This window comes from Lacerta agilis, chromosome 9 (assembly GCF_009819535.1).
Source record: "Lacerta agilis isolate rLacAgi1 chromosome 9, rLacAgi1.pri, whole genome shotgun sequence".
Taxonomy (NCBI): Eukaryota; Metazoa; Chordata; class Lepidosauria; order Squamata; family Lacertidae; genus Lacerta; species Lacerta agilis.
In genome coordinates, this window is record NC_046320.1 from 62,851,594 (window position 1) to 62,875,972 (window position 24,379).

The 24,379-nt window shown below is 44.9% G+C and overlaps 1 protein-coding gene across 1 annotated transcript in view; it reads left to right on the forward strand.

Annotated features, from left to right (window-relative positions):
* Positions 1-24,379, forward strand: part of ANTXR2 (ANTXR cell adhesion molecule 2) — a 135,442-nt gene that overhangs the window by 26,936 nt on the left and 84,127 nt on the right. Inside the window, exons 8-10 of the mRNA XM_033160830.1 lie at positions 14,372-14,429; positions 15,096-15,185; positions 17,844-17,913. Of these exons, the coding sequence (XP_033016721.1) occupies positions 14,372-14,429; positions 15,096-15,185; positions 17,844-17,913 (218 nt within the window). The remainder of the gene's footprint in view (positions 1-14,371; positions 14,430-15,095; positions 15,186-17,843; positions 17,914-24,379) is intronic.

Genomic DNA, 24,379 nt, shown 5'->3' on the forward strand with positions numbered 1-24,379 from the left:
CACTTTTGAAGACAGTATGCCTCTGAATACCAGTTGTTGAGAGTCATAGAATCATAGAGTTGGAAGAGACCACAAGGGCCATCCAGTCCAACCCCCTGCCAAGCAGGAAACACCATCAAAGCATTCCTGACAGATGGCTGTCAAGCCTCTGCTTAAAGACCTCCAAAGAAGGAGACTCCACCACACTCCTTGGTAGCAAATTCCACTGTCGAACAGCTCTTACTGTCAGGAAGTTCTTCCTAATGTTTAGGTGGAATCTTCTTCCTTGTAGTTTGAATCCATTGCCCCGTGTCCGCTTCTCTGGAGCAGCAGAAAACAACCTTTCTCACTCCTCTATATGACATCCTTTGATATATTTGAACATGACTATCATATCACCCCTTAACCTTCTCTTCTCCAGGCTAAACATACCCAGCTCCCTAATCCGTTCCTCATAAGGCATCGTTTCCAGGCCTTTGACCATTTTGCTTGCCCTCCTCTGGAGTCACAGCTGGGAAGAGTACTCTCGCACTCAGGCCCATCTCATGGGCTTCCCATTGACCACTATGAGCCAGTGTGGTGTAGTGGTTAAGAGCGGTGGTCTCGTAATCTGGTGAACCGGGTTCACGTCTCCGCTCCTCCACATGCAGCTGCTGGGTGACCTTGGGCTAGTCACACTTCTCTGAAGTCTCTCAGCCCCACTCACCTCACTTCTGAAGAAGTGTGCATGCACACGAAAGCTCATACCAGGAACAAACTCAGTTGGTCTCTAAGGTGCTACTAGAAAGAATTTTCGATTTTGTTTTGACTATGGCAGACCAACACGGCTGCCCACCTGTAACTGGAACTATGGAAGGCACCACATTGAGTCACCTCACAGAGTGTTTGTTGTGGGAGAGGAAGGGAAAGGAGAATGTTAGCCGCTTTGAGACTCCTTCGGGTAGTGAAAAGCGGGATATCAAATCCAAACTCTTCTTCTATGAGACCAGGAGCCTTGACTAGATTGGCCTTTGGTCTTATGTTCCCATATTGAGTGTGGAGAGAGGCTTGGATAAGCCAAGGCTCTTGTTGCAGTGCAACCTTTGCTGTTTCAAGAGAGAGAGAGGTGAACAGCTGGCAGGAGGTTTGCTCCATGTTGCTCTTCATGCTGTGTCAAAACTTTCCTGCCCTGCTGTTTTTGTACAGTCACCTGCTCTCGGTGCAACTAAGCAGAAAACACAGAGGGGTTTTTCGTTTTCTTTGCAACAGGCCAGAAAAGAGAAGTGCTGTGTATATGAAGCCTGGCCATGTGCGCAGCTTTCCCCCCCCCCCTTTCAAGAACAGAATCCATTTACAGGGAGCATCTGATTACCAATTACGAGCCTCCTTAATAGGAACATTTCCTGCAGGAGGAAGAAATATGCTTGGCTTTGTGTGCTAGGGCAGCCAGGAAGCCAGTCATTAAATGCTTAAGTGGCGAAAGGAAGAAGAAGTTTGGAGGAGAAGGAAGGGAGGCATGAAGTGAGCATGGAGGAAAATTATTCCGATTATATCACTCTCTCCTCTAATCCACACGGATAGCCTAGCGCTCAAGCTGCACTTGCTGTGAGATTTAGAACAAACATGTTAAAGAGTTTTCTGCTCATGCAGCTGAAATGCGAGAGGAGCAGAGAGCTATTGGGGAGGTGAGGGGGTGAATTGCTGTGTGGAGTTGTTAAAGGGGCTCAATGGCCTGGAAGGGGAATATTTCTCCGTCCTCTTATCCTTCACTACCGCACAGGGCTTAATTTGACATCCCCTGACATATTACAAATCATATAATGTCCTGGTGCACAGAGGGCTGCTTCCTAAGCAGCAACTTAACTGATAAGGTCCCAGGTTCATTCTCTCTTTCCCTCCCACCCCCTCCTCTGCATCCCTCTGCACGGTTTGCCTTATGATTTCGATTTGACTTGTCAGATACCGCTAAACTGCTATCGGTTGCATTACATAACTGATATGGCAAACTCTCTTAACAAACTACAAACTCCAGAGCATCGCTCTCGGCCTCCCACTCTTAAAAAAAAATAAAAAAAATATTTTCACCATTAAACATCATCACATAAGTATAAAAGAATAAACCACACAAAAAAAGAAAAGAAAACATTTTCACACAGTATTAAATCCACATTTTAGGATTACTCACATCCCCCGACTTCCCTCCATTCCCTCCCCTGGTTCTTTTATATTATCTTAATTTATACATCAATAATTTCCTTATCTTTAATTATCTCCAAATTTAAACATTATCCTTAATATTAGAAGTGGGTTTTTTTTTTTAAAAAAAGCCTGCTACTGTATTAACTTTCTTATACTGCTTTTGTACATATGCAATAAATATTTCCCACTCCTTATCCCAGTCTCGTCTGCCTCCACTTCACCAAGATTCTTCCAAGCTTCATAGAGGATTGTAGAATTGGAAGGTATCCCAAGCAGGGGCGTACCAAGGCTCTGTGCTGCCCGGGGCGGTGGCGGCGCAGAGGCACCCCCTTGGGGGAGGGGCATGGCGCATGCGGCATGACGTCGTCGCGACGTCACGACGCACGTGGATGCCGCTGAAAAGGGTGAATTCCTCCTTTCCGTCACTTTTTTCGGCAGGGGGTGTGGGCCAGCAAGGAGGGGGCGTCACGCTTGTCCCTGGCATGACGCCCCCTCCTCGCTGGCCCACCCCCCCGCCGAAAAAAACCGCTGGGAGGGGGGGAAAGTGAAGCAGAGCAGGCACGTTCAAGCGCCTGCTTTGTCTCCCCCTTTCCCCCTTCTAGCGGCTTTTTTCGGTGTGAGGGGTGGGCCAGCGAGGAGGGGGTGTCATGGCAGCGACAAGCGTGATGCCCCCTCCTCGCTGGCCCGCCCCTCGTGCCGAAAAACAGCCGCTGGAAGGGGGGGAAAGCGGCATGCCCCTGTTCGGGGCCCGCCCAGCGGGGTGGGGTGGGGGGGCGGCCAAAGTTTTACCCCCTCCCCTGGAACATGGGGCGGACCGCCCCCCGCCCCCCTTGCTACGCCCCTCACCCCAAGGGTCATTGAACCTGCAATCTAGGAATCTTAGCTAAAGCCAGGGCTTCCCAAGGTTTGGCTCTGCCATTCCTTACAGAGTGCCCTGTTAGCATATACGGAGTGCCTTCCTCTTCAAAGTTAAACAAATACAGTGGTACCTTGGTTCTAAAACATAATCCGTTCCGGAAGTCCGTTCCAAAACCAAAGCGTTCCAAAACCAAGGCTTGCTTTCCCAAAGAAAGTAATGCAAAACGGATTGATCTGTTCCAGACTTTTTAAAAACAACAACCCCTAAAACAAAAATTTAACATGAATTTTGCTACCTTACGAGACCATTGATCCATAAGATGAAAGCAATAAACAATGTACTATACTATAAAATAAATAAAACAGTATTGTAGATGATGAAAATTAAAATTAGTTTTTTTCCTTACCTTCACTGATGATAATCATTATTTGGATGGGGGCCTTTTATCCATTTCTGCAGTCAATCAATCAATCAATCAATCATTCAGTAGCTGAACTGGGATCCACACAGTCACAAAAAACAAATGAACTGAAAAAGCCTCAAAATTTAAAAAAAACGCAAAATAAATAGCAAAAACAAAAGGACCAAATATAAGCTCCAAATATCACCTCAGAAACTGCAATTGGAAACAGAAGGCTTGAGTTACGATGGGGGGGGGGACACAAATTAGCAGCGCAACAGGAAACAGGGGGGGGGGCGCAAAACGGAGCACGTTCGGCTTCCGGAAAAAAGTTCGAAAACCGGAACACCTACTTCTGGGTTTGCAGCGTTCGGGTTCCAAGTTGTTCGTGAACTAAGCTGTTCGAAAACCGAGGTACCACTGTACAACCATGCAGGCTTTAACCCAGGGGTGGGTTAATCTGTGACCCTCTGCATTCTGTTGGACCACAGCTGCTATTGTCTCTAAGCATTGGCTAGGATAGCTGGAGCCGATGGGAGTTCGAGTCCAGCAATAGATGGGGAGTCAAATGTTCCCCACCTTCCTTTAGCTCCTTTAGCCCCCCAGCATTTCAGCAGTTAAGCACCGGATTGCAGCCTTTCCTTGTGTATCCTCCAGGCATGCCTCTGCCTTAGCTGTGTTCCATAGAGCTTCTCTCTAGGCTTATTGATCCAGAGTCAATCCTGCTTGAACTCAATCCTGCCGCGGCCGCATTTCAGCCTGCATGGAAACCTGCTAATTCTCCTGTCTTGTCTTCAGAGTCTTTTTTGGGGGGCAGGGGGAACAGCTCTAAAATTGAGGAGTGATGCTTGCAATCTGACCAGACTGTTGTTCTGTACTTATCAGGGCAGTGTAAAATATAAAACACCTTTAAAAACCTAAAAAGTGACTGGCAAATTTTTGAAATGAAAATGAAACAGCTGCAAAGGCCTGCTGGCGTGCTGGGGGCTGATCCTTAGACCTTTTGCATATAAAAGCAAAATAGAAAATTCTTTCCAGTAGCAGCTTAGAGACCAACTGAGTTTGTTCTTGGTATGAGCTTTCGTGTGCATGCACGAAATAAGTGTGCATGCACACGAAAGCTCATACCAAGAACAAACTCAGTTGGTCTCTAAGGTGCTACTGGAAAGAATTTTCTATTTTGTTTCGACTATGGCAGACCAACACGGCTACCCACCTGTAACATATAAAAGCATGCAGTTTACCGCTTGGCTGCAGTTCCCTATTCCGCTTAGCAACGTCTTTTTGCAAAAGCTGGCACAGCATAGTAGCGCCGTAAAGTTATTTTTTATTGTTTTTAGTTTGTAAAATCTGTATACTGCTTTTAAATAAATCGAAGTTGTTTACAAAAAGAATGAAACAATAACACTGTCAATTAAAAAAAACGGCTATTTGAAATTTTCAAAATATAATTAAAATTAGCGAGAAGCTAAAACCAGATTGAAGCATGCCAGCATTCTACATAACTGGATTGGCTTGCTTAAACAAAAAATGTATTTAGAAGGCACCAAAAAGAGTACAGTGCCAGATGTCAAGAGGCAGGGAGTTCCAAAGTGTGGATATTGCCGCACTAAACGATTGATTTTGTACAAATGCGGAACGAGTGGCACCTGTAACAGTTCTAGCTCTGCACTGCCGCATATTTTTGCAAAACAGCTTCTCTTTATCAGTTCCTCTTTCCCCCTCCCGTTAAAGCACACTTCTCTTTTAAATCGTTCTTTTTTGTGGTTTCATAAACCGGGTTCCATTGCCCTGCTTTGCACGGCATTGTAAGTGAAACCATGTGCAAAACGGCAGGCTCCCGGAGAGGAGCTCCCAGACTCCTCCTTCCCTGGTCGATTTCCGTTGTTTCATCTTGTGTTGAGTTTTAGATTGTAAGCTCCTCGGAACGGGGACCTCTCTGAAGCACCTCTCTCACGGGATGCATGCTGAATAAACAGCAATAGCAAAAGAAGGTGCTGTGGTTCAAATGTGCATTGCAGCAACTCCTGAGAAACTAGCCAGGCAGAGTGGAGGGCAGAAAGAGAGAGACAGAGAGAGGGAGGGAGGGAGAGAGGGAGAAATAGCTCTCTTTTAAAAATTCTGGCTTCACCAGCAGAAATTCTAGCACCCACCCAGCAGGCGAAAACAACTGCTGAGAGAGAGAGAAAGCATCAGCCAGCTGGCAAACCCAATAGTGTGATGTTTCTGCTGTTCGTTGTGGTTTGTTTTTTTGTGTGGGCCTTGAGTGACTCCTGGATTGCTTCCTCGTTAAGTGAATAATTGGGTGGGACTTTGTCTTCCTCTCGCCCTCTCTTTTGTTCCACTTCATTAGTGTGCTATATTGACGTAACCTCAGGAAGCAGCTCTGATGGTGTCGGCCCCCTCTGAGGCTACAGATGTTTCGGAGGAGGTCAAAGCTGCGGCGGAGCTTCATGCTCCGGCACCGGGGTGGGGCGGGGCGGAGAGCAGGCAGGGGCGGGGCTGGCGTGTGTCCTGGGGCGTGGTGCTCCGCCTGCAGGGGCGTGGCACCCAGTGTGGGCGGGCGGGGGGCATCCGCGATGGCACCCCACTGGGATCGCACTGCCAGGGGCGGTGCGCTCCCCCCGCACTCCTCTTCCTCCGCCACTGGATCAAAGAAGATCCTGAGGATTATCCCGATCTTGGCTCCTTTCATTTATCGGCCATATTAGCAATCCATTTTCTCCTCGGTGCTGCCGATGGAGACTTTGAAAGGTGCCCCTTTGCCATTATTTGTGCAATAAACAAGACTTTAGAACCACCTTACCCCAAATGGCAACTACATGTTACGTTTTGATGATTAAACAAAATAAAATATAAAATTCCTTCCAGTAGCACCTTAGAGACCAATTAAGTTTATTCTTGGTATGAACTTTCGTGTGCATGCACACTTCTTCAGATACCCAAGGTTACATTGATGACTGTGACCTTGGTTTAAGGAGGCATTTTGCGTCTAGCTTGTATATATCTGAGTTTCTAACACTGTTTTGGGAGCCCTGAGGTTTGCAAAAGTACCAAAACCAAATATCCGAGTGGAAGTTCCGCCACCCCTGTCCTGTCCCCCACAGGAGAACTGATTATGCTCAGCATCTGCAGAAAACTGATTGTCAGATAGAAAAGGAAAACGTAAGTGGAGAGGGATGGAATGAGCTAACCTGGAAATACTGTTAGGAGATGCTGCAACATTTTGTTGCATGCCCACCTAAATGTTCTTTCTCTGAGAACCTCAGAGCAGCTTATATGCTCTCAGGGGGGCTCCCATCCAAGCAGCTTCCAGGGTCAAACCTGCTTAGCTTCGTAGTAGAACGCCGTCCCTGATGCATTTGCTTCTGTCACGAACCCGCTCTGACCTTTTGAGAAACCTCAAGGCTGTATCTTTCAATATATAAAGAAAAACGAATGATATAAAGTCTGAATCATCCTAATTGACTGTTTCTTGTACTGGTTTCTATCCCATTAATACCCAATGGAATTTTGCATAATGGTGTTCATAAATAGAGGGGGAAAATAACCACATCTGCATGAGTATATTACTGGACTCACATTCCCTTGAAGACATTGCCAGTCCTTGAATCATAGTGTGGAGCGAGAAAACCATTAATGCAATTTGTGTGTGTGGTTTTGTTTTGCTCTTTTATTGACGCAGGGTTCTGTAAGGTAAATTTTTGCAGCCAGTGCGCACGAATTTGGCAGGCATCGCAAGAGCAGGCCAGACGCTGGGCTTGCCATCTTTCTTGTGCAAGGAAAGGAGGAGCTAAGATTTACATTAAGTAAGACTTTTGCGTGGACCGCTGTGCTAGAATATAATGGCAAACTGCTTTAATTTTGTTTTAACGACTAGCGGCATATAAATTTGATTTCATAAATAAAAATAAAGAAACCATTTGTTTTTAGAAAACTTATACATTTGCTATCCTATGCACTGTCATGCTTTGGCAGGATTTAAGCAGCCTAGCTGTCAGGAAGGTTGCAGTTAGAGAGAGAAAGAGAGAAATACTTTTTCTGGCACCGTGGGAATACTGGATGAAATAATGTATTTAACTGTAACACCTTTTAGATGCATCTGCTAACTGTACAGTGGTACCTCGGGTTACAAACACCTCGGGTTGCAAACACCTCGGGTTACAGACTCCACTAACGCAGAAGTAGTACCTCGGGTTAAGAACTTTACCTCAGGATGAGAACAGAAATTGCGCGCCAATGGTGTGGCGGCAGCGAGAGGCCCCATTAGCTAGAACGGTTTCAGGTTAAGAACGGACCTCTGGAATTAAGTTTGTAACCAGAGGTACGACTGTAATTATTTTTAGAATGCGTTGGCTTAAATAAAATTAAAATTACAGGCACGCTTGCAACCCTGGGCTCCTTCATAAGGAAAGGGTGGGATGTAAATTCAGTTAATTAATCATCTTCATCATCATCATCATCATCATCATCCACAGCAAAGAGCAGTGAATGGTGCACATTTATGAAATGCAAGTGAAATCTTCCTATTGCTTTTAAAGTTGTGACATTCTGTGTATTCCACATGTGCGCTGCATATTGATAGAGAGCTTTTAATCTGGGAATAACTCCCAACGCTGCCCTTTCTTTTTTAAACAAGTAAGCAATTGCCTTGTTGCGTTCATGGTTTTCCTTGGTTCAAAATGATCTGAAATCTGACCCTTGAACTTGTTTTTTCTTCCTTTCTGGGGGCGGGGGAGGAGAGATCCAGCTGTTCTGAAGGCCTGCCCAGAATCCTGAACTCTGTTTGCCATATCACGGGAGGAACAGATGCCAGGAGAGTTATGATTTATGGTAGCAGCGGCTGCCAAAATCTTTTGAACTGTGTGCTAGGGCTAAGCGAAACCAAAGGATGCTGTGAAACGAATTGACGCTTAGCATATTTTGCTAATTGTCAATGTATAGAGTGTGTTGATTAAAAAAATAAATCCATCCATCCTGGATGTGTTCTTTTATACCTGGCCCTCCCACGCTTGGTTATGAGTTGGAAATGGGTTCAAACAGTTTGTTGTTGTTGTTGTTGTTCAGTCGTTCAGTCGTGTCTGACTCTTTGTGACCCCATGGACCAGAGCACGCCAGGCACGCCTATCCTTCACTGCCTCTCGCAGTTTGGCCAAACTCATGCTAGTCGCTTCGAGAACACTGTCCAACCATCTCATCCTCTGTCGTCCCCTTCTCCTTGTGCCCTCCATCTTTCCCAACATCAGGGTCTTTTCTAGGGAGTCTTCTCTTCTCATGAGGTGGCCAAAGTACTGGAGCCTCAACTTCAGGATCTGCCCTTCCAGTGAGCACTCAGGGCTGATTTCTTTGAGGATGGGTAAGTTTCATCTTTTTGCAGTCCATGGGACTCTCAAGAGTCTCCTCCAGCACCATAATTCAAACAGTTTTTCCCTAAAACTCATTCCTGTATAAATGGGTCTGGTGGAAGTAAGATATCACTATATGCTAACCCAGGCACCCCCAAACTCGGCCCTCCAGATGTTTTAGGACTACAACTCCCATCATCCCTAGCTAACAGGACCAGTGGTCAGGGATCATGGGAATTGTAGTCCCAAAACATCTGGAGGGCCGAGTTTGGAGATGCCTGTGCTAACCTGTAGCATAACCTGTTTACTGCAGCTCTCACTGAAAGATGTTGGCTTTTTGGGGAGCAGGCTTTGAGTGTCCATGTTCTCTCTTATTTTCTCCCCAGTGTTGTGATTGGTGGGAAAGTGAGGGCCTGGGTTGAGAGTCTTTCCCCTCACTGGCAGTGTTAGAAATGCCCCAGGCGCCGGGTGCATTTTGCGACTGGCGTGGGTCAAATTGCGACCACGTTGAGATCTGTGGATGCCAGCTTGGTGATAAACATCTCTTATCTGGCTGGCCTCTCCAGCTTTCTTAAGCAAGTAAGCAGTTAGGCTTATTTATTGCAGTTATGTCCTACTTCTTCTCCAAGGAGGACAAGGTTCACTCCCCCCCCATTAATCACTACAATAACCCTGTGAGGTAGGCTAAGAAGCTGTGACTGACACCAAGGTCACCCAGTGAGCTTCATGACTGAGTGGGGATTTGAACCCTCATCTCCCAGGTCCCAGTCTGACACTCTAACCACTACACCACCCTGACTTCTTAGAGTTCTTCTGCTATGGGGCAGCTCTATAAATTAAACGGGTAGGCAAATAAATATGTCCAATGTTTTCCTTGAAGCTTGAATTAGTTTTATTTTGGATTGTTTTATTTGATGTTTTAATGTGCTGTAAACTGCTTTGAGGTTTTTTTCTTTAAAATACAAAGTGGAATAGAAACGAAACAAAGGAGGAGAATGGTAGTAATAATAATAAATTCCAATAGTAGTTATAATAAATTTAATAAATTCCATTGTGGCGACTGCAACCCAGGTTTAAGGTGCCATTTGGCGATTAGCTTATACAGTGGAACCTTGGTTCTCAAACTTAATCTGTTTCGGACGTCCATTCAACTCTTGAAACGTTTGAAAACCAAGGCGCGGCTTCCGATTGGCACTGGAAACAATAGCCAACAGCCGCATTGGGTGTTTGACTTCCGAAAATCGTTCAAAAACTGGAACACTTAGGTAAGGTCCTCTGTTGGTTGCTCATGAGTAAGCAGGCAAAACTCTGAGTTTCCTTTAAGAGTTTTATTGTGCAGAGCTAATAAGTTCATGTCTTTATCAAGCACCGTCAGAATCCGGGAATGGCGCCTTCCAGTTCTGACCCCAACAAAAGAGCTTCAGTATACGGAAACCCTGCCTCCCATCCTTTCGTTTCACCCCACAACACCTTTGGGATCCGGAAGCTGCGTGTCTCTTCCCTCGCCCCTTGAGCGAGAGGAGTGCGAGGTCTCTTCAGCATCCTCAGAGCCTTCTCCCTCCATACCCCTGAAAAGCCTGCTCCCTCGGCTGCCAGAGGAGGTGCTGCTGGTCAGGTGGGGCCGGGGCTCTCTATAGCATCCCGAGAGCCCTTCCACCACCTTGTGCTGCGCCGGGGACAGTTCCCTGACAACTTACTTCCCGGTTTTTGGCGTTCAGGAGCCGATTTGTTTGTCAGCTAAGCCAATCGAGAACCAAGGTTCAACTGCATATGTGACCCCAGTACTTTTGAACTGGACCATCTCCTCACCTTTGGAAGAGAGGGTTCATTCTGCATATTCCTGCATTGCAGGTGGTTGGACTAGGTGATCCTCAGGGTTCTTTTCAGCTTTACAATTCTATGATTCCCCAGTGTCTGAAGAGATGCCATATTAGGATCACAGAGCATTGGAAGCTGCCTCATACAGAGTCAGATCATAGGTCCATTTACACTGACTGGCAGCAGCTCTCTAGAATTTCTGGCAGGGGTCATTGAGCCCGATGCCTTCTGCATGCAAGGCAGATGTTCTCCGACTGAGCTACAGCCCTTTCTGATTGCTCACCCCTAGCACCTATCCTGTCCTCCATTTCCACCCCTTCCTATAGTTATGGGAACAGGTGCTTCCTTCTCCTGGTGGTCAGAGGAGTGGGCTTCACACCAGCCTTACGCCTCCTCAGGGACAATCTTGGGGAGAACATACAATTCAAAGAGGTGGTCTCTGGCTAACTGGAACTGACAATGCAAATCCTGTTGTCAATGTAAAAATGACAGACAAAAGGATGTGGTTTCGATCTTTGGTGGTGTGGGAGAAGAACTGCACTCGAAAATTGCAAGAACGGATATGTTTGAGTGAGAGAAAACCTTGTCAAACAAATCTGGTTGCCATAGTTGCTAGGCCTCCTTCTAGATGTGCTAAGTTATAATTGGCTTGTGAACTTCGCTTGCTGTCCAAGGTCCCTGAAGTAACCCAACAGTTCCTCTGAGTGCAGCCTGCTATAAGTTTTGCAAAGCTGGAGGGGGAAAAGGGGTTTAAGGTGATAACGAAATGTTATAAATCAGAGGTTGAGTGGGGATGTGAACTCTGATCTTCAAGGTTTGCATCCAGGATTCCAGTCCTCCGTGCTGGTTCTTGATTTCAAAGCTCCATTCAGTTTTGTCCTATAGCTTGTTTTTTTAAAAATAAAAAATAATAAAGGCTTTTCTTGGGTATCATTTATCGTTGGCAGTCCAGAAACTCTTGGAAAGGGGTGTGTGGGCTGCTCTCTGCAAAGACAAAGCAGATCCTATATTTGGTGCAAAACACAGGAAATAAAAAAGATGTCATCAGTTATTTTGCGCTCTCTACGTTGTTCTGTCAAGGAAGTTAACAACCGTGCTTAGATTCACGATACGACGTAAGAGGATGTTGCTGTCCGGTGATGGCCTCATCCAGCAATTGTTTTATCATGGCTTCTGTCACCTTATTTTATTTTAACATTGCTTGCGCACTTTTGATGCTATCTAGCAAGTGTTGGGGATGAAATTTTAGTGGGTATCCACATTGTGCATGCAATAAATGTAATGTCTCTTGTTCTTCCTTCCACACCTTCCACTCTGCAACTCAGAAAGGCAGAGGAGGTTCATATTGCTTAGTCTGCCCCTTTCCCCCCAACTACCCCCCCTACAGAATATCCTGCCCCCCCCCCCCGTGGCTCCCTATCTTCCCCCCAACTGGTTTTCCAATCCCTGCCCCACATGATTCCTACTTGCATAGGGCCTGTGTGAGATTTTAGTCCTCGGTCAGCCTGCCACAATCGTTTCTCGCAGAAGAAGCGTGGTTTTGACATTTTGTTGCTGAGAGTTTTGTTCCCTGAGCTGTTGAGATATTTGTGGACATTCCATAGAACTACAGCCTGTTTTAGAAGTAGGAGGAGGATATAGTTAGCTATTCTAATAAGCAGAATGTATTTTGAGCTGCATCCACTGGAGTGGGTTTTAAAAATGCACGGAGCTCAATCTATCCCTTCCTCCTCGATCCTGATAGAAGCACAACTTTATTTTGATGGGATCATGTTGTCTCTCGGACATTTACTGGATAGTGAAAAGGGGCTGAGGATAGCCTATACTCAGACTAAGACCATTGTGAGTACATTAAAACAAAACAAAACAAAACAGGAAAACCTCAGCAACTGATATATTTTGCACTGTTGCATACATCTGTTAAGCGTGTGCATGTTTGCAAAGGAAATTGAAATGCAGAAACCTAGAGAGATGGTGTAATTTTGATATGCAGCCAGCTTCCTATTGCTTCAACAGGAGTTACTGTACTGGCAAGCAGAGTGAAGTAAAAGTTTAAAGTTGCTTATATTCTGTAACTTTGCTCGTGGGAACTCTGTGTCTGATACTGGCTTGCCGTCATCTGTATGTTAAAGTTATTTTAATCAGCAAGAATGAGTGATTGACAGGGTAGTCTGTAGTGTGTCTGGGAGTAAGTCTTCCTTTGAAAATAAGGAGCAAGTGTCTTTTGGAAGCAATTTGCTCTATTTCAGAGCAAGTGACCATGAGCTAACTTCGACCTTTGAACTCGCGATGCGTTCCCACAGGTTGTGTTCATAAGTTAAAGCCAATTGGATGAAGGTAAAGGTACATTCAAGGAAATGTGGCCTGGACCTGCTGCCTACCAATCATTGGTAATCAAGCCTGCTCCTATCTGCATAGTCCTGCCCCAATCTGCATATGCAAATAGAGCCCTATGAAAACCAGTGCTTACACGACAAGAAAGCACACCCCCTTCCTCTTTCTCTGAAAAGCATTTCTTGAAATCTCTTGCTTTTCTGGGATTGCAGCATTCTCTCTAGACTGGACTTGGACATGGTGAAATTGTCAAAGCATCACCAGTTGCCACGTCACTTTACAGCACCAACAAATCCTGAAACAAACAGGTCTTTGGGGCAAGACGAAGAGCATGCAGTTTGGAGTTTGACAGTGCGGTGTATGAGCAGGAAGAACAAGAGAGTTTCTTGTGTACTGCAGATTTTTGAGGGGATATTTCCCGAGTCTTTTCTGGGCACCATAGGTGGTACTGGTGGCCATGGGCTGATATTGGTTGATATTGGCAACCCCTGCGTTTACAAAACAGTGGTTGCCTGTGTAATTTCTCTACCCTCCCAGTCTCATGGCAGTCTAATTTAAACCAACTCCCTTTCACAGGGAGCTTATCTGGTTGCTTTTTATCGGCCTTCAAGCATTTAGTGAATACCATATTATTTTGATGGGCCTTCAATATTGCTTACACCTGGCCCCCGTCTGGTAGTGTTTTAAACAACTCTTATACTGTTGAGGCTGCTAACAGGACCAGTGGTCAGGGATGATGGGAATTGTAGTCCCAAACATCTGGAGGGCCAGAGTTTGCCTATGCCTACATTCGCGTTACATTAGGAAGAAAAGGGGGAAAGAGGTGGAGGGAGGAATGGTGAGTGGGGGTGGGGTGGGGTGGCAATGTTTCTATTTTGCTTAATGTGTATGTGGGGTTTAATCAACCAGGCCTGGTTATAGAGAAGCATTTTTGCCTGGAGCCTAAAGATATGTAGAGAGGGCACTAGGTGGGACTCCCTTAGGAGAGCGTTCCACAAATGGGGAGCCACCACAGAAAAGGCCTCTAGACCTCACACAAAGAAGGGCCTCAGATGATGAGATTTACACCCATAGAGTTTTCCACAGGTATACTGAGGGCCTGTGGGGTGAGTGTGCTGCGGAGTGTGTCTCTGCCCCATCCTAAACTCTCTCAACGGATTTCCAGTGGGGATTAGGATTGCTCTGAAAGTGATGTAGTTTGGCCATTCCCTCCATTCTGAGTCGTGGGAAATGAACGAGAGGAGTCCATTCATGGTGTAGGCAACATTCGAAATCTGCCTTGACGTTTGGATCGGGTGACTATAAAGCTGTTGTCTGGACGAGGGCCACTCCATGCACTCTCTACCCCAGGGCAGATGGATATTCTTCGTTATGGGTGGTTAGTTACAATTGCTCCATTTTGCTTTGACAAATCCTATAATGCCCCCCCTCTTTCTTAATTCCCACTTTCCCAAACAGATATTGAAGCAGTCGTGCCCAGATATAGAGCTGCAGCCATCGAGCGTTTGCGTGGGAGGTGAGTTTGCTACGGCCGGAAAACAGTGTTCAAATATTGACAATCCTGCTGTTTCTTCCTTGGGCAAAATGTGTAACTCGGAGCGCCATATGCTTGAGTAGGAAGATGCGAATTAAAGGTGCTTCCCTTCCTTCTCCAGTTTGCCAGTGACGACATTGCAGATTTAAATTTGTCCCGGTTTCCTTCCAAAAGCACCCCTTGGGGGTGTGTGTGTGTTTAGACTTGTAAGGAGGTTAACTTGATGCCATCCCAAATTATTTCCCCAAGCTACTCTGTCAGATAGATAAGGCCAGAATTAGGCTACATTGTGGAAACACCCCCCCAGATGTTAATGGACTACAGCTGCCATCAGGGGTGCCATTTCACCCTCAGGATTGTGCATGCCTGCCACTGTAAGGCTGACGTGCGACATCACGCAACATGTGACATCACAGACACTAGGTGCAGGCGTGTGCCTGTGATGTCCCACATCTGTGTTGTGGCGGCGGCAGTGGCTTCTCTTCCCCCTCTTCTTCACAGCCAGCAAGGCTCCCTTTTCTGTGGGAAGGGGCTCAGAATTAGAGGCAGAGAGACATAGCCTCCGCGCCTTTCCTGCCAGGGGAATTAACACATTCGGTTTTAGAGATGGCAAGCTCACGTCTGTCTCTCTGGTGTCCCTGCTTTCAGAGGAGTTCCAGGTCGTTCTGCGAGGCTTCATGCTGGGAAGGAATGTGGCCAATGTCTTCTGCTCCTACGAGGTCTATGGCATGAAAATCGGTAAGTATCACCGAAAAGTGCAAAACGGTGTCACACAATTCGAAACTCTTGCCTCTGCCCCCAGTTCTCGGGGAACTGGTGTAACCCAGCAGTAATGCGTTTTGAAACTGGTGGGGGGAAATTTGGAACGGAGATACAGCTGGAGAAAAAGCTGTGAAGCTCTAATTCCCCCACCCCTCACGTTTCTTTGCTCCGAATTTTCTAGCATGTTTTTTACTCTTGCAAAACTGGTTTTCACTTAAAGAGGCTGAAGGCAAAGTGCAGCATGATGTTTATCCTGGAATCTGCTACCGGCATGCTGATCAGCCCCCTTCCAGTCTCTCATGCCACAGGGCTGTCTTCCTCTGCCCCCAACCCGAGTTACCTATTTATTATTATTATTATTATTATTATTATTATTATTATTATTATTATTATTAAATAAGGGTGCCAGAGTAAATCATGTGATAAACATCTCATCTAGTTTGTCTCCTAGCTGTATGTGTTTTCATGTAGTGCATAGTTTTGATTTGGGTCGTATACACACCACGCATTTGAAGTACAGTCGTACCTTGGATCCCAAACACCTTGCGAGTCAAAACGTTTTGGCTCCCGAATGCCGCAAACCCGGAAGTGATTGTTCCGGTTTGCAAACGTTCTTTGGAACCCAAACGTCCGATGGGGCTTCCGTTGGTTGTCTTGTCACATTTTGCGAGATCTATGTCTAAAGCACTGTAAATGGCACATAATTGGAGGAGACAAAGAATTTTGCCAGGTGGACATACTTTGGTCTGAGAGGTTAAATGTTTGCTCAGTCTGCTGCAGGTTGTAGATTTGCGTGCATGTCTGTGTTTAAAAGTACTGAATTTGGCTGGGTTTTCCACGCCTTCCCATTTTTTTGGGGGGGGGGGCGGGGGGGGGAGATTGCCAAATGGTGTAAAGGAACCTTGCCAAAGAGAACAGCAGAAGACCAACCTTTCCTCCCTCAGCACTCTCTGATATGAGGGCATTTAAGACAAAAGCATATGGGCATATGCTAACCCACTCTGTTTGTGCTAGTATCCGATCTGGAATTAGCTGCTGGTGCAAAATGTTCTGTTCACAAGAAGAAATGTTTCATGAGCCCCTTCTTCTAACACATTCGTAAAATAGTAATAATAATAATAATAATAATAATAATAATAATAATAATAATGGAATGTTAATTTATTTGTTGTACAGTGGTCCCTCGACTTACGAAATACTCGACACCCGAATTTTTTGACTTACGAACGAAAAAAGTGGCCGCACGCCAACGAATTTTTTGACACCCGAATGGAAATCCGTTGGCATTTTAGAAGCGGTTTCCTCGACTTACGAATTTTTCTTTTTAAAACTGCTTTAATGCATTCCTATGGGAAAATCGCTTTTTCGACTTACGAACTTTTTGACCTATGAATGTGTTTTCGGAATGGATTAAATTCGTAAGTCGAGGGACCACTGTACATAAAATGTCTCAAAGCAATGTAAAAAAAAAGGCATGAATAGGACAAATAATACATTAAAAATACATCAAAAAGATTGAAAAATGTTATAGACTAAAAGTGAACATCCTGCCACACACGCCAAAAGGACAAATGGTACCCCAGCCCTACTTAAAAGCTGAAAACCAACACAGGCTGGTACATTATCATGCTTACAAAAAAAAGTATCAGGTGTTAAGCCGATTATGATACACCAAGACCAAATCACCAACACGGCTTGCAAATATAAAGAACAATTTTACTTGATTAAACACACTAAAGTGCAACATGCATGTCAAAGCCTGGAGATGTAGTATTGGTATAACAGTATAATAGAGAACCACCTGCAAGAAAATTTGCGTGTTTACACTGCGCTATATTATTATATACATTATTGGCAGAGTTGTGCCATTAGTTGACTGTTTGTCTATAAGTATCTCCAGGCTTTGACAAGCCTTATGAGGATGGGTTGAGGGAACTGGGTATGTCTGGCCTGGAGAATAGAAGATGGAGGGGTGATAGAATAGCCATCTTCAAATATCTGAAGGGCCGTCACATGGAAGATGGAGCAAGTTTGTTTTCTGCTGCTCCGGAGGGTAGGACCCAAACCAATGGATTCAAATTACATGGAAGGAGATTCCAATTAGAAGAGTTTGGATTTGATATCCTGCTTTATCACTACCCGAAGGAGTCTCAAAGCGGCTAACAATCTCCTTTGCCTACCTCCCCCACAACAAACCCTCTGTGAGAGCTGCATGTGGAGGAGTGGGGAAGCGAACCCAGTTCACCAGATTACGAGTCCACTGCTCTTAACCACTACACCATGCTGGCTCTCACACCATGCTGGCTCTCAATTAAACATTAGGAAGAACTTTCTGACAGTAAGAGCTGTTGGACAGTGGAAAGGAGGTGGTGGGTTCGCTTTGAAGATTTTAAAGCAGAGGTTGGATGGTCATCTGCCATGATTCCTTAGCCATGATTCCAGCAATGCAGAGGGTTGTGTGAATATTTGATTCCATGATTCCTGAACGGATATCTCTCCCATACTTCCCCACTTGCATACTGCTTCTAAGTTTAGCTTAGAGCAGGGCAACCTGTGGATCTTTGATTATTGTTGGACCTCAGCTTTTTATCCTGTAAAATTCTGTGACACTTTGTTTTTGTTTTCTCCTCACAGATGAAAGGCCCATAGAGGTGGGAACTGACTTCATCCTCTGCCCAGCACCTATTCTCAACGAAACTGGCCAGTAAGTAGTTCACACTTGTGTGCCATGAGTAATTCAGTTAATAGAGAGAAGCTCCAGAGAACCCAAAGCACCCATCTGCCAAGGAGGTTGCTCATGGTGTCTCTGTATGTGTGACGGTTGCGGCCATGCCTCTCTCCTATCAGGCCCCACTGAGGGCAGGCAATTTTTCTTGAATTTTCTGAAACAAATGTAATTGGATCATTCAGTCACTCCCAGTTTGCTGGTGGTGGGGTGTGTGTGTTTGTTAGTATTAGAGTGACTCTGCATGAGTCACTGTTCATTCAGGAAACGTAGATTATAGGAATATGGAAAGGGCATCTCTGAGGATGAGTAATGCATCCTCTTTCACAGTCTCTAAAGTTTGGGAGACGTAGACTCTGCTGTAGCTTTGATCTGTGTTTTAGAAAAGAACTGTGTTTGGGTATAGCTGGTCCCCCCCCTTTCACTGCTCCCTTCCTGTGTGCTAATTCACTAGGGAGATTCACCAGATCTGAAACGAGTTTTAGATAGCTTGCGACCAAACAGATTTGGAGAAGACTGTAAAAAATGAACCCACAGCCAGTTCATTTAACTCTGGAAAGGTCTGCCTTGTCAAAAGTTGTGTGCATGCTAGCTCCCTTTTAAAAATAAAATAAAACAGGGCATGTAATATGCTTTCTTCCGGACGATCTTTGGTCTAACGGTTAAACGGCTTACATTACCACTGACACTTACAAGCTATTATTAAAATTGCGCGTCAAGATGTGTAGCAGCACTCAACGGGCGATGATAAAACAAGGCACTAATTTAACATCCACAGCAGAATCTTCACAACATTATGGCTCAAACATTGTCCAGGTCTTATTCTAAGTGTCACTGGCCTTGCCTGAAGATCCCATATGCAGCCTTTAAAGCTAATTCTTCCTTCCATATTCAGAGATGCCTTAGGCTTCCGAGATCACATTTGCTTAGGTTTAATTTCTTACATACTTAGAGAAGCTTTTCCTCAGTGCTACCCAAGCTAGTCAGGAAGCAGAACATAAATGGCAATGGGAGCGTGCAACCAGGAACCTGTTTTGTAGCAGGAGAAGAACTTCACTGCCGTCTGTCCATTGGAGGTGAAAAGTAAAGAGTCCATTAAGATGGTCTATGTACCATGTAACTACGGGTTTCCCCCTTAGCTTTTTCTTTTCCTGAAGATATTCTGCAAGGCAGCAGAGCATCCCTCTACTCCACTGTTTTTTCTGTGTGGATTGTCCCTTCGGAAAGAAAAGAACTACAGTGGTACCTTGGTTCTCAAACTTAATCCGTTCCAGAAGTCCGTTCCAAAACCAAATCGTTCCAAAACCAATATGCGCTTTCCCATAGAAAGTAATGCAAAACGGATTAATCCGTTCCAGACTTTTAAAAACAACCCCTAAAACAATTTAACATGAATTTTACTATCTAACAAGACCATTGATCCATAAAATGAAAGCAATAATCAATGTACTGTACTATAAAAGAAATAAGACAGTATTGAAGATGATAAAAATTAAAATTATTATTTTTTCCTTACCTGCACTGATGATAGTCATTGTTTGGATGGGGGGCTTTTATCCATTTCCACAGTCACACAATCAATAAATCAATCATTCAGTAGCTGAACTGGGTTCCACAGTCACAGCAAGTCCCAGGTTCAAATCCTGCCATCTCCAGGTGAGGCAAGGAGAGAACCCTGCCCAAAATCTTGGAGAGATGCTGTCAGTCATTGTAGTCAGTACTTAGCTGATGGACTCCGTATAACTACATAGGCAAGAAGAAGGCCCCAAAATATAAAAGTGCTCTATATTGTATTCAAAGAATAAATGTACAAAGGAATGAAAAATGCAAATAGGAAAGTAAGTACAGTATTACATATAACAGAAGATGGAAAACTGCTTGCAATCTATTTTGACCCAGTCTTTTTAAAAGGTAAAGGGACCCCTGACCATTAGGTCCAGTCGCGGACGACTCTGGGGTTGCGGCGCTCATCTCACTTTACTGGTCGAGGGAGCTGGCGTACAGCTTCCGGGTCATGTGGCCAGCATGACTAAGCCGCTTCTGGCAAACCAGAGCAGCGCACGGAAACGTCGCTTACCTTCCCACCAGAGCGGTACCTATTTATCTACCTACACTTTGACGTGCTTTCAAACTGCTAGGTTGGCAGGAGCAGGGACCAAGCAACAGGAGCTTACTCTGTCGCGGGGATTCGAACTGCCGACCTTCCAATCGGCAAGCCCTAGGCTCTGTGGTTTAACCCACAGCGCCACCTGTGTCCCACTCAGTCTTTTTAATCATGCCCAAATAATCTAGAGTCCTTGGGAAGAGTTTTAACAACAAACCTAGTTGCTCACCAATAGAAAATACTTTGCCCGATCAGCTGTTTTGTTGACGATGGTTCTCCACTGTAAACATAACTTAATGTTATCTATCTTGGACTTTTTCCATATACACAAATGCCGTACAAATACTTTACTATCCGAAGATGCAAATGGGATATTTCACTCGAATTACAGTCTCCCACATTCCCTAGGGCTGAAACAGAGTAAGCATTACTTCCATGAGACATATTTTGTATTAGTTGTGAACATACTTCTTTCAGGTGACTAATCGTTAGCAATCAGAAACTGGGATGTTTATTGTTTATTCCACTGACACAATGCAAGGGAGCTTCCTGTGTGTATGTTTGGATGGTATCACTGCATGTGAAGGAACAAAGGTTTGAATGCTTACCCACATAAGCTTTCCTCTGCACATTCAAAACCAGCGTGAAAGAGAGCTGGGTGGAGGGAGGTTTAGTGTGATAAACTCGTCTTTATGTTTAGTTGCATGGGAGGAGTGTTCGCACACCGCTCCATCTCCCCAATTGCCGCCTGAAAACGATTCAGCAGCCCAGCAACAGATGCATCACGTGGGGCTCCGAGATGATCACCACAGCGCAGCCTGCCAAATGAAGGCTAAATGTGCTGGATTTTTACTGCCGTGTGTCTTTTAAACCTTGGTGCAAATTATCAGAACATGTTGTATTTTTATTGTTCTGGGATGCGACTGTCGGGCGGTGAAGTGTTTCTGCAGTCGGCACAGCACCAAATTGCAGTGGCAATGCAGGCAAAGTACGTGGTAGCCAGGAGAGGTTCTTTTTGGGGGCAGTCTTTATAAAACACTGCCTCTAGACTAGCCTAAACAAAATAAAAAATAAAAAAAATTCCTTCCAGTAGCACCTTAGAGACCAACTAAGTTTGTTCTTGGTATGAGCTTCCGTGTGCATGCACACTTCTTCAGATACATGCACATGAAAGCTCATACCAAGAACAAACTTAGTTGGTCTCTAAGGTGCTACTGGAAGGAAATTTTATTATTATTATTTTAATTTTTCTATTTTGTTTTGACTATGGCAGACCAACACGGCTACCTACCTGTATCTAGACTAGCCTGTTAGGGTCAGGTGTAGATGTTACATAACGGTGTTGACTTACTATTTTTCATCCTGGTATGTGTGCGATGGACTTCAACATTTTTTGCCGTTTTAAAGAAATCCGAAGGAGTTTGGCCTAGTCAGCGTGCGGCGAGTTAGAAAGCCGACAGCTCTGAAAGCAAATGTACATATTTGAACTTCTGACTTTCCGTTGGCAAAGCTTGTGCTGTTGTTGGAGAGCTCCCAGTTATTCCCCTTGAGGGGAGCGAACTTTGGTTGCTAACTTAGCAGCAAGCAATCTGCAAAAGGCTACGCTCCCACCTCCCCACCCGAAAAAAAAACACACACAACACAATCCCCATGGGAAGCCGTGTAGATTAAGTTGCATTATCGACCGGCCAGTTTTCACAACATCCTGGGATTTCCTAAATATATGGAGGAGGCAGATAGGCACATCTACTCCTATTAAACTCAAGGCAGGCCGACAAGGATAGAGGCCAAACAACCTAAAATAAATTGGTATGGCTGGCAGGACAGTGGCTTAGCTTGGACTCCAGCCCCAATCTCGTATTTCTGTTGACAGCACCGTGTGATCGAGATTGATAAAATGCCATCCAGGGCTTTGCACCCAATAGCAAAGGAACGCAGCCTGCTGTGCCATCAACAAATCCCTTGGGGTTGGATTTTGGTGTCCCAAATTTGAGGCAAGCGGGACAGTAAATTTGGAAGCCTGACTGTGCACATTTTGAGTTAGAATGAACATTCTGCAACCTGTATAAGCACGAGATAAAACACTTAATTTCTTTTATTTTTCACGATCTGCTTTATTCGGGTTGTGCTGGTTATACTGGAGGGAAAAACAGAGGACACAAATGCTCTGCTGCCAAACTATAGGAAATCTTAGACATCCACTTTCTGAGATTTTATCAGGTGTAGCTCATGTGGCTTAAAATGTCTCGCTTCCCTTTCCAGTCTGGAAGTGACTGTGGCTGGGGTGGGAGGGAGTTGCTTTTAGGCACTGAAGCTCAGGGAGGTAAAGTGCTTTGTGCTTTGTTCCGTGTTTAAAAGTAAGCATTCACTAGGAAAGGAACTGGAAATAAAACTGCTGACATAATAATGCCGTCACACAAATCTATGGCGTGGCCACATTTGGCAATAGTTCGTTCAGTTCTGGTCACCTCAAAAATGATATTGTAGAGTTGGAAAAAAGGTTCAGGGAAGAGCAACCAAAACGATCAAGGGGATGGAGCAATTCTCGTACGAGGAAAGGTGGCAGCATTTTGAAGTGCCACCTTGCCCCTCTCCATACTGTTAAGCATCAGTGGTACCACTGCCAGGAAGCTGGCACTGTAGCCGCAGTCCACTTCTGCTTCCAAGTGGTAAAGACTTCCCTGCTTGGTAAATTGATAATCTGTGTTCGTCCTCTGGCTGGAGTAATAAAGGGAACCTCCTTGTTTCCCCCCAGAAATTGGTACCTTCTGTATTTGCCATGTCCTCCAGCTTAGCAGGAGGTTGTACCTGGAGCTGGAATACCTAGCAGGGTGGGGGGGGAAGTTCCCCCAAATTGTGGCTTGTTCATGGAGGTGTTCTGAAGAATGCATTTGCTCTTGGTGTGTAACAGTGGTACTAAGGATGCGGGTGGCGCTGTGGTGTAAACCACCGAGCCTCTTGGGCTTGCTGATTAGAAGGTCGGTGGTTCGAATCCCCACGATGGAGTGAGCTCCCATTGCACTGTCCCAGCTCCTGCCAACCTAGCAGTTCGAAAGCACGCCAGCGCAAGTAGATAAATAGGTACCGCTGCGGTGGGAAGATAAATGGTGTTTCGATGCGCTCTGATTTCCGCCACGGTGTCCCGTTGCACCAGAAGTGGTTTATTCCTGCTGGCCACATGACCCAGAAAGCTGTCTGTGGACAAATGCCGGCTCCCTTGGCCTGAAAGCGAGATGAGCGCCGCAACCCCATAGTCGCCTTTGACTGGACTTAACCGTCCAGGAGTCCTTTACCTTTACCTTTTTACCAGTGGTTCTCAGACTCTGGGCCACACTTTCAGAATAAAAAAATTGATTTTTTTAAAACTGATAAATACATTGTAAAACAAAAAGAAACAACACCTGGCAGTGCTTGATTTATAAGAGCATCACTTGGTGTTCTTGCTCTCATTTTGAAAAGATACTTATCCATATTCTGCAAATAATATGTTTAAAAAATTTTTTTTGCTATACTATATTACACTGAAATGTTTAAATGTTTCTCTGCTTGTACTTTACACCAGGCTTGTAATCCTCTCCTGCCACACCCTTTGAGAACCACTGGTGTACAGGTGAAACTCGAAAAATTAGAATATCGTGGAAAAGTTCATTTATTTCAGTAATTCAACTTAAAAGATGAAACTAATATATGAGATAGACTCATGACATGCAAAGCGAGATATGTCAAGGGGCCCAAACCAAGTACTGAGTACCTATGCATGCTTCTACTTTTCAGAGGTCCAATATTGTTCTATTTGCAATCCTTGTTTTGTTGATTTCATTTATTATTCTAATTTTCTGAGATTGTGAATTTGGGGTTTTCATCAGCTGTTCGCCATAATCATCACAATTATAACAAATAAAGGCTTGACATATCTTGCTTTGCATGCCATGAGTCTATCTCATATATTAGTTCCACCTTTTAAGTTAAATTACTGAAATAAATGAACTCCCCCCCCCCGATATTCTAATTTTTCGAGTTTCACCTGTATATGATTGAATCTATAATAAGGTGCTTGGTGTTGTGAGTGCTACTGAAATGCCAAAAAGAGAGATGCCGGCTGCAGTCCAAAAATCTCACGCTTACGATAGAATATTATAAGTGTACTGTTAGCTTTTGATGCAGTGGATATCTTAGGATGTTTGCGGGAACCTGGGCTCAAATCCTTGCTCTTTTCTCAAAAGCTTCGTTGGCCAATAGACATGTCCTTTCTCTCTCACGCTACATAAGGTTGATAAAGTGTGGAAAGCTAATTCCCCCCCCCCCCGTCCTGAGTGCCTTGGTGGGTGGGTGAGACCCAAA